Raw genomic sequence first — 16,347 nt, 5'->3', positions numbered from 1 at the left:
GTCAACACCAGAGGAGGACAAAACCAAGAGCTCCTTCTTTCCTGTCCTGTTCACAGACAGTGTGCCAGTCCTTTGAGGGATTTTTCTAACTCAGAACAGCTGCTGCTTCTGTGCAGAGTTATCCAAAAATATTAGGGCAGGACTTCTCAGTAATATGAAATAAGGAAGTTCTTCTGAATGCTATCATAAGTATGTGCACAAGTATAACTACAGATTACAGCAGAGCTCCGAGTCCTGTAGAAACAAAGATAAGAAAGGAAATAACGAAGGTCATTTGGCCTGCAGATACCAAAGCAACCCGATGATGCACCAAACATCCAAATAATTAGATTTACCAGTAATAGGCCGAGTGCTACAATTATCCCGTTTAAAGACTGACATGTCACTGCGTGTAACTGCTGCCTGTTTAAGGAGCAAATAAAGCACAATTATGGCTTTGGTATTTTCATTTTTGATTTTATGCATCATTCTGACTACATTTCACTTACAGAGACGCCGTTTGTTTGTTTGCACTTTGCTGCAGCGTCCTCATGCTGGAGACACCTTGAGAACAAATCAATTTTCTCTCGATCCAAATCTAATTTGTGACTCAGCTCAGGCGACAGCGGTCAAGATGAGAGCTTCACAAACACACTGTGGTTGTGTCCACTTTGCTTAGTGGGTCAGATTTTAATGACATTAGGGACACAACAATCTAAAACTACTATTCTGCACAGATATGAGAACAAAGCATGGTTATGTCTTAGTAAACTGTGCTATTCTTTGATTGAAAATTCACCACACTGAGGAATAACACTGTATGACCACAAGTATTTGGACAGCATTAGTGTAGTTTTCTCATTTTAATTATTTTGTATTCTTCAATTAGGTTTCCAGACTTATTGTTTGCTTCAGTTTTATTTTACTGTTAAAGTCTTTTATAAATTTTTATTCATTAATATTTTTTTTTTTAAATAATTAAGATACAGGGGTTATTTTTAAGAGACAGATTTAAGGAGTTCAGAACATTATTGCTATTAAAAATTTGAAATCTGCCATATTTATTTTTACGTTGGTAAATACACTGTATACCTGCTGTTGTTGGTGTAGGCTCTCAGGCTGGAGGGCTTGAAAAGAAGGCATCTTTTTGGTTGGTTGCCTCTCACCTAAGAGGCTTTTTCACGTCTACAACAACTCGCAGAGAGCTGAAGGTATGTTACCCCTAGTGGGGGCTGTGCCCTTGGAGGTGGTCCTGGGTGGAAGTCACCGACCCACGATTAATCATGTGAGCCATCACATGAGCCAAGAAGGCTAAATATAAGACACTTTTTAATGCTTTTGATAGAGGCTGCTTGTCAAGGACTCAGAACACTTCATTAAATTCTATTAACTGGTTTTATAAGAGCAAAATTAATTAATCCTAAAAATATACTTTATTTTGTACATATTTTGTTCTTACTATGACATCACTACACCATGCACTATTTGTTTCTACATAATTTACACTATATGGACACATGTAGTGGGACACCTACAGGACCGTGTCATGAAGCTCCCGCTGCACAGGTCTGTGCTGATGTTAATGCCGGTGGAGGCTCAGAGCTCTGCAGATGAGTCAGCAGAGCGTTGACGACTGCAGCCCTCAGCACTCACTGACCCTGCTCTGTAAATTTATGTGGGCTGACACTTTGTGGCTGAGTTGCTGTGGTTCTTAAATGCTTCCACTTTGCAATAATACCACGTACAGCTGATCGAAGAATATAAGAAACAACAGTGGCATCCTATTCTTTCACAGATGTTAGGAAAGGCAGACTGCACAGATTTTATACACCTGAATTCAAAGATTAAGAGGCGTGGCCAGTACCTTTGTCCATATAATGTAACTGCATCACTGTTCCTGTTGTTTGCACTTTACTTAATCTAATACAGTAATAATTTAACTTCATTTGCTTTTGGTCCCTTCTTGTTTGAAAATCATGAGACCTCCCTGCACAAAAGTGGCTCTTTAATAAAATAGTTTCCTGGTTTGAAAGAACTTGACTGGCCTGCACAGAACCCCGTCTTCAACCCCCTCCAACTGCAAACTAGACCTTATCAGCCATCATCATGGTGCTCTTGTTTATACGGGAACAAATCCCTGCAGCTAGGTTCAACATCGGGCGGGAAACCTTTTAGAAGAGCGGAGAGCGTTACAGCGCATCATTAATGACCCAGAAGAAGCTGTTTATCTAAAAACACAAAACCCAGAAAATCTTATGTCCCTGTTTCCAGTAGTTTCTTAAATTGAGCATATACAACAAATCACTTATTAAAAACAGATGCTGTGGAAGTTGTTCCCGTAACGCATCCTGAAGAATAATGTGCACACTGAATCAGAGTGTGCTCCAAAAGCCTTTTAGGAAGAATAAAGCAGCTTCAGACAAGAGCAGCTCAGAGAAGGTAAGCCTCAAACTGTACAGAGAAGGGGGGCGGGGCATAATGGCTGAACCAACAGGTGTGTTTACTGTAAGTGGGGAAAGTACAGGAAAAAAAAAAACACACCCCAAAAAACAAAACAAGCAAAAACAAAAAACAAAACAAGGAAATTTGCTAGATGTTGTGTGGTGCAAGTCTATCGATTATTAAAACTCCTATTATCAGTGTTTAATGCTCAAACACCCACGTTTTCGGTCCTGTAGCGTGCTGGACGAGGGAGCCCTTTTCCATCTGTTTACTTGGTGTAAACTTAAAACATAATACGAACAAGGAGAGTCTGTAAACAGTCACGACAGCAGCCTGTCTGTTCTGCCTTTCATATGTCACACTACACTGGTTATTCCAGGCCTCTTTAATGGCAGGTGACTTCAGCACCACATAAACATAAAGCATTAACAAATCATAAAAAGCAGCTAATGACTGCTTTTTTTCATCATGCTGCATGCCTCAGCTTCTCCGAACATAATGTTCCTGTCTGTGGAGGAGCGAGGCCCGCTACGACTCGCTGGCATTGTCACTTTCTCACTTTCCAGCCTCTGTCAGACGCACTGTTCGCTCTGCGTGCGCGACACACAAGAAAGAAACAGCCCTCTTTGTGGAGTAAAGAGTGAGACACATTTTCCAAAACATATAATTCTCCCGTCGCCTGCTCTCGCCCACCGTGGCGTCACGGATGTGCTTGGCACCCCCAAGAGCAGCTTGAACCGCATCAGCCTGAAGCCGTGCTGCCACTTCATTCTCAGACTGATAATATTCCAGTGCAAGAAAAAGATTTCACTTACCAAAACAGCTGTAATCTGTTATTTTTTTCTGCAAGGCTTAAAGCAATTCAGAGAGAAAATTTACAACGTCAGTGTCAACAGGTCGCTTTCAGCTTTCTGTTCAAACACTTTGATGATGAAGGAAATATTCCACAGCCAGGTAGACAGCTAGTAGAAGATGCTGGCAATCAGCAAGTAAAACGTCACAATGATACACAGCACACTCCTGCCTGCTGAGGCCGTAATGGTAAAACTAAGCCTCTAATAGACATAATGAAGCTTTCAATCCATGTGCATGAATAAGACACCCTGGTTCCTCTCTGTCTAATTCCAGTGTGCACAAGGAAGAACACATGTGGACAATTACATTAAACATGGAGGGGGAAATAAGGCAGTCCTCCCCTTTCCCTTACTCACGCTGGTGACTTTGCGGTAGATCTGGGCAGCGTTTTGGCACTCAGAGTATGGGTACTCAGATGTGGCCATCTCCAGGATGCACATTCCAAAAGCATAGACGTCCACCGCTTCGTCGTACTTCTCCTCGTACATCTCTGGGGCCATAAACTCAGGTGTTCCTGTCAAGAAGAAAAGGTTAAAGGTTATTCCTTTTTTTCAAGTCCCTGATGGACCACAAAAACCCTTACTGGTCGGTGTGGTTGCAGCAGAGTGTGATAATGAACCTTAAGTCTGTGTTTTTTGCCCTCTTGATGGCAACAGAACAGGCTGTGAACATGGGGAGAGCTTTTTAGTAGAAAGTCACCTCAGTGGATGGATAATCGCTTTTTAGCCACTAAATACTCCAAGATGATCAGTTAGATTTGATTGTTAGAGATTTTAAAATAATGGGAGCAAATTTATAGAATAAGAGATTTAATACATATAAAATATGAAAAGAGAAACATTATGTGCAATAATGCATGACATGTTTTTCTGTACCAAAGTAACTGTGCACAGAACCAGCCAGATACATTTGAATCTATGTTTATCCTGATTTTTTCCTTTTCTACATGCAGCTGGTTAACTCACTAAAGGCTTCATATGCTATATGAACAAATAAGTCTGTGCATGTTTAAAGGGGACCTATTATATCCATTTACAGCTCCATAATTTAGTTCCTGGAATCTATTAAAGTAGTTTTGCATGAATCACAGTTCAAAATAATAATTTATCTTGTGGTTGCAGCGCCTCCATTCACTGCCCTCAGTGTCAGTGAAAAATATGACATGAAACCCAATCTGCATGAATGCTATTTTTAAGGGAGCATAAACAAACAACAATTTAATGCTTTCATTTTCATAAAATTCAACTTGCATCCTTTTATATTTAATTCAATGTTATTTACATAGCACCAAATCACAGCAAGGTGCTTTATATTGTAAAGATCTTAAAATAATACAGAGAAAACCCAACAGTCAAAACGACCCCCTATGAGCAGCACTTGGTGACAGCGGGAAGGAAAAACAGCAGCAGAACCAGGCTCAGGGAGGGGCAGTCATCTGCCATCATTAATGCTTAATAATAATTGTGTGTAGCTTTAAGCCAGCTTTCTTCTGATTGGCTGCCCATTGCAAACAAAAAGCTTTGAACAGCATGTGGTGGGGCCTCTGTGCCTGAGATGACCCTCTGACATCATACAGAGCCAAGAGTAGAAGAAAAACGGCCTGAAATCAAGTATTTAGTTTTTGGCTCACAGGGATTGGTTGTGGATAAGCAGAAGATATATAATAAAATAAGACATAATACTCTCAAGCAGCTAACAGAGAAAAAAACTGTTTCTCTTTTAATCTTGTTTGACGATCAAAAGTTTAAAAAGTTTCCTCTTGATAAAATAACCAAATACGCGGTCTTTGATTTGGACCCGGTGATTTAAATTTCAGTGCCGCTTTCAGCAAGAATCAACAAGTCATTACAGCGCATGTGACGGCTGGCACTCCCTGGGTGTACGTGATGGGAAGGGCAAGTTGCAGGTGAAATTAGAAGCCATTTGGGTAATGATGCTGCATTTAAAAATGCAGACAGGAATTTAAACAGAGGCATTGGTGGCTGCATGAGCACGGAGGGAAAACGAGTAAGAAACAGGAAGGCATTTACGAAAAAGCAAGGCCTGTAAAATGTCACTGCCTTTTCCCACCGAGGACATTTTAATCATGATCAGCTGTTAAATTTAAGCCAAATTGTGCTCTAGATGCCATTTCTTGTATACACACAGACTAAATTAACACTCACCAATGACACTTTTAGCAAAAGAGGCACTTTTGAGAGTGGCCAGCCCCAGATCTCCTATCTTGACAGAGCCTGTGGGGCCAGTGATGAAGATATTATCACACTTGAGATCCCGGTGGATGATAGGAGGAGTGCGGGTATGCAGGAAGTGCAGCCCTTTCAGGATCTGACGACTCCAGCGCTGCAGCAGCTTCAACTTCATCTCTTTGAACCTCTTCAAGTACCTTTAAAAAAATTTTAAAAATCAGCAGGATAAGACTCAGCAGTACAAACGTATCAAAACACGGCAAGAAGAGGAAGCTTTAAAGTGCTACAAAACAATTCATCTCTTATTCTGACAGCCAAGAGGAAGTATTAAAATGAATGAATTTCCTGAATTCTGTCCTAGAAGTAGAACTATTCTCTGCACCTTTTATCATAACTTAAAGGAGAGCAGAAGCTGTCAAACATGACACAAAAATCCTTTTTGCTATGCAAGTTTTATTTAGAAACTGAGCATCTGCTACTTGAGACATAAAAATGAACTGTTGGAGACTTTGATTTATACATAAACTGCAGTCTTTTATATGCACACACCCAACCAAAACTGCAGTTCAATTCACAAGTGGATGCAGAGACTCACGTCTTGAGCGTGCCTGACGTCATGAGTTCGGTCACCAGGATGATGCACTTGTGGCCCTTCACCGTCGACTTCCAGGAGTCGTGGAAGCGCACAATGTTCGGATGCTGCAGGCCTTTCAGCATCTCCACCTCCTCGCTGAAACGCTGCCGCTCTGCCTTGGTCAACTTACGGGTCTGCAAAAAAAAGGCCACATTTAGCAGGTGAAAACACCAGTATCCTGGTTATGAGTCTCATATTGGTTTTGATCACCTTCAGAACATGAGAAAATGTTTATTAAATTGGGAAAACTTCATCTGCTGATCATATGAAATGACTGAAAGCTCTACAGTGATGACTAAATGGACCTTGGGGTGAGATTACTTTGCCAACCATAAAACTACAATGGCGCTGATGGTTGAGAAGTAGCCGTAGTGAAGTTTCAACGTGCGCATGCTCTGGTCTTGTTCGATTACATAAGCTGGCAGCGATAAACACAACAAATCCAAATGCATGGGAGCGATCTGATAAATCACTGTTACTTTAGCTAATGAGCTCACTGTGGGATTGGAAACCACAGGTTCATCCATCTGGGAGACCCTCCGGTTACATAACATTTATTTTCCAATAAGGGGAGCGCTGACTTTAAAAATTTACGGAGCGGCTTTAAAAAAATCTGTGTAAAACTGAGCTGTACCAAACACTGCAATCACACTGGACGAACAAAGACATATTTGTGCTTCCTCCAGGATGAATGGCCCAATTTAGCGACTGGTGGAGTAACTCTGCCTGCGGTGGGTGGTTAGTGGAAAACTCCTGAGAGACTTGAGAACCATGAATTCTGCATTGAGGCAGATTTCTGGAAAAAAAAAATGTTCTACATGTGTTTACGCTTACAATCAGCTCGACCACTGCTGTCTCCTTCCTCTCCACGTTTTCCCAGCGAGGCTCATGCTGCGCTACCAACACAGGAGGCAGACTGTCTGAAGAACTGCACGGTCTGATGTCACACAACGAAAAGCTCCACTTACCTGCGTCAGTCACCTGTCAAACTGTCATATTACACCAGCAGCTCGAGCGTGAGGCCCTGAGCTCAAAGGCAAAACACAAAGGAGACCTCTGACCAAGTGGATTACGTGTAGGTCACCAGTGATCAGTTTATGATGTGAAGACAGGCTGCAGCATACTCCACATTTATGAAGACCTCTGTCAGAAATACTAAAAGCTTTGCATGAAAGAAAAACTTCTTGGCATAAAGGTCAAAAGAAGTGGTTAGAATTGGATTCAAAAAAGCTATTAAGTAAGACTAAGTCAGATCAACTTTAATCTAATTTCTGCTACACTTAATTTAGCTTTATGGACGCTGAGGTTTACAGCTGCCGTGGATTAATGTGCTCTGACAATACGGAAAAATATGTAATCGGATATAAATTATGGCATAAATCTAAGAGTGTGTGCAGCCTCCACGAGCCACGGCGAGCGAGTCAGTGGGTTTGTGGTCCGATGTGCATCTGGATATTTATGTATCTAAGAGCGATAACATCAGATAACACCAGACCCCTGTGCAGCAAAGCTTGGCCTCCTGTGGAGAGTCACCTGTGCAAAGAAAAGCTGTTTGCAGGACAGAGTCGGTGTAACTTGTGGCACGCAGTCTAGCCACTTGGAGTCCTGGATGCCTCCAAAACCGCAAGATTTACTACAGCTCGGCAAGCCAGATGGCACGGATGCAAATGACTGAAACACAAAATGCAGGCCTTCTTGGAAAACCAAAATCTTGCTGTAGCAACTGTGAACAACAGCGTTCATAAAATGTGAGCTGCCCAACAGACCAGCGCAGGTAAAGGGTGATTCCTTCATGTGACTCATTCAAACCTGTCTTCTATTTAAAGCAACCATTGTTCATTTAAAAAGCCAATACCTGAACAATGTAGTAGCAAATTATCTACAGATGGAAACACCAAAAGCAATTTATGAGCAGCATTCACACTGCAGTGCAATCATCTAATCACGCTGCTGTTGACACTGGCCAATTTCAGAGTGACTTAACGATGCCTCACTCCAGTAAAGATGTTCACTTCAGCTGTAACTAACAGAGGAAATCAAAACCAATCATGCACCATTGTGCTTTTGGTTTACTGCAACCATTTTCTCATTTTTCTCAGCCACTGGTTGATCAGAGAATAACCTCATAAAAAGAATTATTCCTTTTATTATCACTAATACCTGTAGCCTATTTTAGTCAGAAGCCCTCTGGCATTTCCTAAAGATGATATCTTCACCCTGCAAGGCCTCTGACTTTTCCCTGAATATTAGCTGCCCTGTATCTGTCCCTCACCTCTCTGTCTTCCTTCCACCTCCCCTCTTTGAAAATCGAGGCCAAAATAGGTTGCATAACAGCAGAGAAAGCGGTGCAGGGAGGAGCAACAAAAACAAACCGTCTCCATTTTGAAAGGACAAGTGGGTATATCAATAAATCAACCTCAGAATCAGAGGTGTGCGAGCAAGCCTCTGCTCAAGGTTTTCTTACACTTCCAACTGGATGATTTATTCTTAGCCCCTCAGAGGTGTGTGTGTGTGTGTGTGTGTGTGTGTGTGTGTGTGTGTGTGTGTGTGTGTGTGTCTGTGTGTGTGTTAAGCTGGGGGTCTGCAATAGTTGTGTTTGGAAATACCTATGTAACTCCACTTACATAAGCACTGTTGATGGTAGAGGAGGCAGGGGTATTAAGAAGTCCCTGTCAGCGCCCCTATTATGACAACAGGGACGTGGACACGACATGTCAGCCAACATTTGCACCAAACCAGGTGGAGCACAGCGCACACTGTGACTTCATACGGGAATGAACTGAGAGCATTCAAACTGATGCAGTCGATGCAGATGGACCGGAGCAGTGTGTACAGAGTGAAAAGTAGGGCAAGTTTAAAAAAATAAATAAAAAGAATTCAGTCTTACTACTTACAGCCTGCAGGAATGTGTGTTAAGGGCTTAAACTGACTCTTCACTGTTCTCTGTGTTCTCTTGTAAAAAAAGAGAATTCATTATAAATTTGATCAGCCATGAGTTTGATATGTGATTATTCCTTAAAAGGACAGACCTGTTTAATGGCAGACATTCAGACACGTGGATAATAATAATGGCTACATTTCATTAGGTGATGCCAGTACTAAAGACTGTAGCAAACAATGCATTCTAACACATTATTCATGTTCTTCTTTTGGCTGCTCCCTTTAGGCGTCACCACAACAGATCACCTGACTCCATCACATCCTATCCCCAGCACCCTCGTCTGTCACACCAGCCCTCTGCATGTCCTCCTTCACTACAGGGCGGCTGTGGCTCAGGTGGTAGAACAGGTCTACCACCAACTGTAAGGCCGGTAGACTGATCCCTGGCTCCTACAGTCCATGAAGCCAAGTCATCCCCAATGATCCCCAGTGTGCGTCAATGTTAGATAAAAGCCAATAAGACTGAGTAGAAATGTGCCATACAAGTACCAGTCCATTTACATCCATGATCCTCCTCTGTGGTCTTCCTCATTTCCTCCAGCCTGGCAGCTCCAAATTCAACATCCTTTTTCCAGTTTAATAAGAATTTACTGACTCAGTGTCACAGATCAGCTGAACTCAGATCAGCTGAACTCAGGGATCATAGTCACAGAGACTTCTGTACCTGATCAGCTTTAAGCACTTGTTTTCAAACGGGGCACTTGCAAGACAATAGATACGGGTGCCATCGATCTTGGCCTTAAGTGACCAATCAGCGTGCTTTAGCAGAAGCCCAGCATTCAAGAAAACTGAAGGCCATGAGAGTCATTCTGTTTCAGTTTGGTCACATTTTGGAGTTTTGGGGTAAAAGGAGACATAAACAGCCATTTTAAGCTATTTAGTTGCATTGCCTTGTGGTTTATTCCTCCATTAAAGACTGCAAGATAGCATCGACTGCTGCACCTCCAACTGAACTGCTGCTAGCTTTTGTACAATGGCTTTCCTCCATCAGCTCTAGTGCTAGCAGGCTTTAGCCAGGCATCAACAGTTCAACGGCATTTTTTGGGAGGGAACTTTCACAAGATTTATTGCCAGAAGAAAAATATAAGATAGTCTAAATTTTGTTCTTGCCAAAACTTTTAAAATATGAATATTTGACACTTTTTTGTTTTCCTTCAAGAAACTGAAGTTTAATCTAAAGACTTTGGATTTACTATGTAAGCAAAGATCTGTGACTGGGAAATGCTTTCCATTTTAATTTACAGACAAAAATAACTGATGGGTTGATTATGAGAAGAGTGCAGTCATAGAACAGTAACAGTAGCTGTAACAGTGGCTACACTGAGACCCAGTTGGTCTTCTGTTCCTTCTGGTCCACTTTATTAGTTTTTACCTCGTGAAGGTATTTGTTTGGTAATTGAGCTCCATACTTTTAATCTATTTATTTTACATTTGTTGTGATTAACTCAAATTTAACTGCTGTAACAAAGGAAATTCCCAACTCTGGGATAAATAATGTGTATCCCATCTTATCTTAACCTCTGTGCAAACCCCCTTTGGGAGTAAGGCAAGTTTTCTCTCCTCTTCCTGTCATTAAGTTATTATTTAAAGTGATGCGAACATTCAATAACTCGTGTGTCCTGTGACGCTGACAGCGAGGAGCCCTGCAGATAAAAAGCAGAGTTCACTGAGACGTCTGACAGCAGGAGATGAACCTGCGCGGCTGCAGATTTAACGAAGCGGTGTCCATCAGAGGCCGGCCGACTTGCCAAAAGCAGGGATTGAGGTCAGAGGCAACGTGGGAAAAAAGTCTGACCTCACGGCACTGAAGCTGACATACCCGCCCCTTGACTGACATACAGTTTGTATAAACAGGCACGTAGGCACTTACACTGGCACAGAGTCACATTTAGATGTTTGCAGGTGAGAACTGAAGCGGCAGTGTGCTCTTTCCAAGAAAAACCTGACATGTTCTGTAAATGGAGCAGGCAGAGGGAGGTTAGCCATTAATCTCATAAGGATTGGGGACTCAAACCAGCCTCTGACTGCTGCTCTCCCTCTGAGAGCCTGACTTGATTTGTGGCGCCCAGGTAATTAGATGCAGGATTACACTATCTCTTATGTGTTTTAATCATGAAAAGTGGCCTGTCGAGCAAGTATGTGCAGTTTTTTCTACATATTTTATTATTTGACGACAGCATTTTAGGGTCAACTTTGACGCTGATATTGATATCTTATAGACAGTCCATTTTACAGTAATGTCATATAACGGTGACCCTGTTTATAGCAGGGGTGGGCAATTAATTTTAAGTGACCACAATTAGGCCCCACGTGTAACATTTAGTCTTACCAGTAGCAGTTTATGAAGAGGTAAAATTAATACTGAGCCGCACTGAGTTCAGGTTATTGGTTGGATTTGGTTTATAGCGTGTCAACATATACAAGAATACCAACCTGGTCGATTCGACCTCTGCTACAAGGCTCTCTTTGTTTGCGAGCCGGGAGATCAGCTTTTATCGTCTGTTTACTTTGTTATTCTTAAATCTCTTAACCCGTCTGGTGTTTGCTTTTAGTAACTCATTAAAGCCTCAGTCTTCTATAAACTGCTCTGCATCTATACTACCTTCTCGGCCCCGTTCTGAGACATCTCTTAAATAACCCTCTTGCCTTCCAGGTTGAGCGTTGCTTTATGCAGCTACAGAGATGGACAACTTTTCCTTACGTTACATCTTTGATCTACTATGTAATTTCCTTTTGTTGTAATCTTACATGGCAGCTTGTAAGTGTTCATTAAATGCTTCAATTAGAAACTGGGGTGAATGAATATGGGCAATCAGTAGTTCATAAACAATGTCCTGTTTATGGCTTGTGAACTTTTGGAGCTCTAACACCTTTTAGCTGATATCTGAGGAATCTCAGGTCAAGAGGAACAGGCATCCGAGGACACTCTGGCTCCTTTCAGATGGAATAACTCTGCGAGGAGAGGAAGTTTGGAAATGCCACGGTGGACAATATAATAGCTGTTCTGTCTAATAGTATGATGAGTGTGAAAGGAACAAACACTTTGTCCTCCTGTAGAAATCCAGAGAGCCACTGAAAGATCACAAGATGCCCGAAGGATGCAGCCTGGAAAAGTGCTGCTTTAATAATAAACCATGTAGTTCAACCTGATGGCTCCAAGGAATACTGAAGGGGTAGAAAAGGTTTAATTTTGGGTCACACAATCTGCTTATGCAATATGGCACAATGCCTTTGACTTTTCTTTTAGTTTAGTTTTTTGTTTCATAATAATTTATCTTCATCTGAGGAAAACTCAGAGTAGGAATTACAATATAAACAACCCTTCTGTGAACACAATGAACAAATTTGAATGAAGGCTAATTTTTTATTTCATTTTAGTTCATTTTGTAGGCACGCATTATTTCAGTCATCTGTTCAACAGCTTGTTAATGCAAACATCTCATCAGCCAATCACATGGCAGCGACCCAATCCATTTAGGCATGTAGATACAATGAAGACAACCTGCTGAAGTTCACACCGAGCAGCAGAACGGAGAAGAAAGGTTCTGAGTGACTTCCACACGGCCGCTGATGCCACACAGGCTCGTCTGAGTATTTCAGAAACTGCTGATCTGCTGGGATTTGCCCCACACGGTCATCTCTGGAGTTTACAAAGAATGATCTCAAAAAGAGAAAATATCTTGCTTGTTGATGCCAGAGATCAGAGGAGAACACTCATTACAACCAAAGGTGCGCCAAAGAGCATCTCTAAATGCACAACCTGTCGAACCTTGATGCAGATGCTGGAGTATTCGAGTAATGTGTCACACAAGATTTGTGTACTTCTACAAATAAATAAAAAACAAACAAACAAAAAAACATTAAGCAGTTTCTCAGCTTGCACAGCCAGGGTCATTATCGGAGCCGCAGCCTGACGCAGCAGACTCGACAGCCTGTCCTAAGCCGTCAAAGATCCATCTTCTTGCTCTCTAAAGAGCCGAGGTGAATCTGTAGGCTTTGAAACCTGATTAAACTGAGCCAACGGGCCAGGCAACTGTGGCAGTCCAAAACAATTACCTGTATGAGTACTTCCCACGACAGGGAGCTTCTGTGCCTCCTGGGCTTACAGAGACATAACTAAAAAGTTTATATGATGCTCTTTGACTGTGTTTGATTAGATTTTGGCCTCTTTTATATGGATGCTAAAGCTAAAAAGCACAGAAATAATTTTTGTGGATTTCCATTCAAAAGCTACAAAAAGATCCTGCACAGATTTTGCCTTCATCAAGCAAATGAGCCTCACACGTTACACAATATGCTGTGAACCGCATGTCGGGTTCCCACCAAACTCTGGGTCTGGTAATTATTTAAAAATGTTTACAATAATTATAACCAGGCTACGGTTGACACACTACAGGCTTCAGCAAGTTCATGACAATACATATCTGACAGGCTTTAAAGGCTTGTCCCCCCTGGGCAGATTCCTTGGCACCAGCTTTTACAGTAACTCTGTCAAAGACATCACAGTTGTGCACCTGCTTGACTTTATGCCCTGTTTAAACCTAATTATACAAACTGTTCCCACATATTCATCACATATTTTTAAGATGACGTATACTTACCTCTTAAGTTCCTGAAAAATGACCTTTAAGATTGATTCATTTCAGTTTGAAAAGGTTTATAAGCGATGACTAATGATTTCCTGTGATTGAATTGTAATTAACCATTAACTGTTCATTCATACACACAGTGGAGTTGCCAGGTTGTAGAAGGTCCTGTTGAAAATAATGCATGAACTCTGCAGCTATAAATGTTAGTAAATCATTAATGAACAGGTTTGGAAATTCGTTCACAGAGTGTTAGCTGACCAACCGTCTGCTAGATGCTTTCTTGGTGAAGACAAAGCAACTGTCACGCTGGTGGAAGTCAGATTAAAAACAAATGGGATAAACCTGGAAACCTTTAAGTAATTCTTATGCATGTAGTGTAAAATCTGTGTAACTCATTAACCATTCATACACATTTTTCCCCTGTCTCGATTTATTTACTCCATCGTGTGATTCCCCCCAGGACAATCACAAGGAGGATCAATCAAAAATAATTTTCTCTGAATAAAAAAAAGGCCCTGATACAAAAATGCTCCACGTATGTCAACTCCAGGTGAGGCAATATGCTAAGCTTTACTGGAAACTGCCAGCTGACAGATCAAAATGGGAGCGTGCTGGAATAAAGCCTTTTAAAGTAGTTATGACCCCAGGCTGAGCATCCAGGCAGAGCAAAGGTGCTTTCATCTCAGGATACGCGTTTCTTTTTCATTATTACTTTTTGTGATGTTAAAGCTGATAAAAACCCTCAGACATGACTTGAAACTCGAAACAAATATCTTACATCTGGCAAATGTTCGACTGAATGAAGAAAAACTCGAAGCATGCGTTCTGTACGAATGATATGTTTGGTCCACTTGAGGTCTGGGTGCAGGAGGTTCAGCAGCATAGTGTTACACTCGCAAACACGGGTCTGCTATCGAGTGCCACTGGCAAGTAGCACTGGATACAGTTTACAAAGTGATGGTATGCAAGTGGTGCCGTATCACAGGAAGCTAGCAGCATGAAAGATTTATGAATCCTTGACTAGCTACTCAACTGTGTCCAACACACAGACTGAACCCCGAGCCTGAATGTGAGCACCAGCTTTAGAAACCCACGTAGCTCGGAGATAAATGTGCACTAAAATAGCACAATTTCCATCTGGAGGAGGGGACAAAACAAATTACAGTGTTTGCTGATCAGTATTGAAAGGTGCCAGGTTCCAAAACACAGAGAGCCATTACTGTACACCACACTGGCTAATTCATGCCGAACCTCACACAGAGCACGTTTACCCCCCTGACACCTCTGTCCTGCACACTCCAACACACACGGTCAGCTCAGAACCAACCAGGGCTAACCTCGTGAAGCAGCCTCGGAGCCCCGACAACTTTAACGGCTTGAGGCCTTTAGTTTGTTTAGGAGGCAAGTCTCGGGCCTCTTTGGGGCCCAAGCTAGAGGGTGACTACATTTTCTACCAAAGGCTGTGAAGTCAAACACTGCCAATACTGAAAATACTGAGAAGGGAAGACATTTTCCAAAGTGTAGCTACTGCTGGGTTTATTTTTCTAAAGGCCCCCTGTGTACTGTGTTTTTTATGCATTTGGCAAAAGTTAACATCTGTGAGAGAAACTTGATGGAAACAACAAAATACTAAATAAGTTATGATTAGGTTTAAATGTAAAATAAAGAATATACAAATACTAGCCAGAGACCCCCAATAACTGGACAATCGCCCATGAGCAAGCACTTGGTGGTGGTTGAGGAAGAAATCCCTTTTAACAGGAATGGATACTAATGGCATTTGAAAAGCATCTTAGGGCAAAGCAGTGCTCCTAGTAATGTGAGACACGTCCACTGACAGCCATTTTTAAATCACATCTCTGGCAGGGTCAGGATAACAAGGACTAAACCCTCATTATATACCTACACCACGACATCTATACAGCAGCTAGTCAGAGCACAGGATGATTCAGTACCAGCTGAGTCATTACACAGTATTTTTGTCCTCATTATCTGAAGAAACAGATCTCGCTCTGACACAGATTGTGACCAAGATTCTTGCAGGCCGATCCTACACAGTGTGTCATGCAATTAACCTGCATAATTGGAGTTACTGCAGTGCAGTGTGGAGAGGCTTTAAGTGTGATCCAAATTAACTATGCAGCTACAAAAAGGGGCTAATCTGAGGGTACAGGCCCTGTCCTAGTTCCACAGAAGCACATGTGGTATATACCAATCAGCCTCATTAATACCCCCCCCCCCCCCAAACACCTCTGACCCAGATTGGGAAATGGACACAGAAACACAGGGTGCTGACGCTGGACTGTATAAAGGGGAGTTTAAAAGTCGGGTCAGTTATGCAGGATTTATACTTCTACCTTACACCTACACACCCTAAGACACGCTGCACCCTGCACCTTCCTCTAATGACACACTGGCTCGATGCCGCTCGCAGCAACTGTGATTGGCCTGTACAGTACAGACGTTTCCTCCCACGCATTTCCGGCTACTTCTTTTTCTGGTACCTTTTTTTCAAACTGTCGTGGGCTTCAGCTGAAGGCAACTGGGTTTGTTTTCTGGTTCTTGAAGATGTTTCACTTCTCATCTGAGAGGCTTCTTCAGTTCTAAGAGATGATGGGAAGTCCCAGGTATTTAATCCCTACTGGAATTTTTAGCTTAAAGGTGGTCCTGAGTCACTGACCCACCTGTCATCTGGTGAGTCATCATAAGCCAAGGTGTG

General features: G+C 42.0%; 1 protein-coding gene across 2 annotated transcripts in view; it reads right to left on the bottom strand.

Moving 5' to 3' along the window:
• wnk4a (WNK lysine deficient protein kinase 4a) overlaps positions 1-16,347 on the bottom strand; it is a 45,029-nt gene that overhangs the window by 20,653 nt on the left and 8,029 nt on the right. For both annotated transcript variants that reach the window (XM_030755885.1, XM_030755884.1), the window contains exons 3-5: positions 6,061-6,233; positions 5,442-5,662; positions 3,633-3,790 (exon numbers count right to left, since the gene is read on the bottom strand). In XM_030755885.1, coding sequence (XP_030611745.1) covers positions 3,633-3,790; positions 5,442-5,662; positions 6,061-6,233 — 552 coding nt within the window. The remainder of the gene's footprint in view (positions 1-3,632; positions 3,791-5,441; positions 5,663-6,060; positions 6,234-16,347) is intronic.

This window comes from Archocentrus centrarchus, chromosome 19 (assembly GCF_007364275.1).
Source record: "Archocentrus centrarchus isolate MPI-CPG fArcCen1 chromosome 19, fArcCen1, whole genome shotgun sequence".
NCBI lineage: Eukaryota > Metazoa > Chordata > Actinopteri > Cichliformes > Cichlidae > Archocentrus > Archocentrus centrarchus.
The sequence above is the reverse complement of the archived record's forward strand: the minus strand, read 5'-3'. Positions and strand labels throughout refer to the sequence as shown.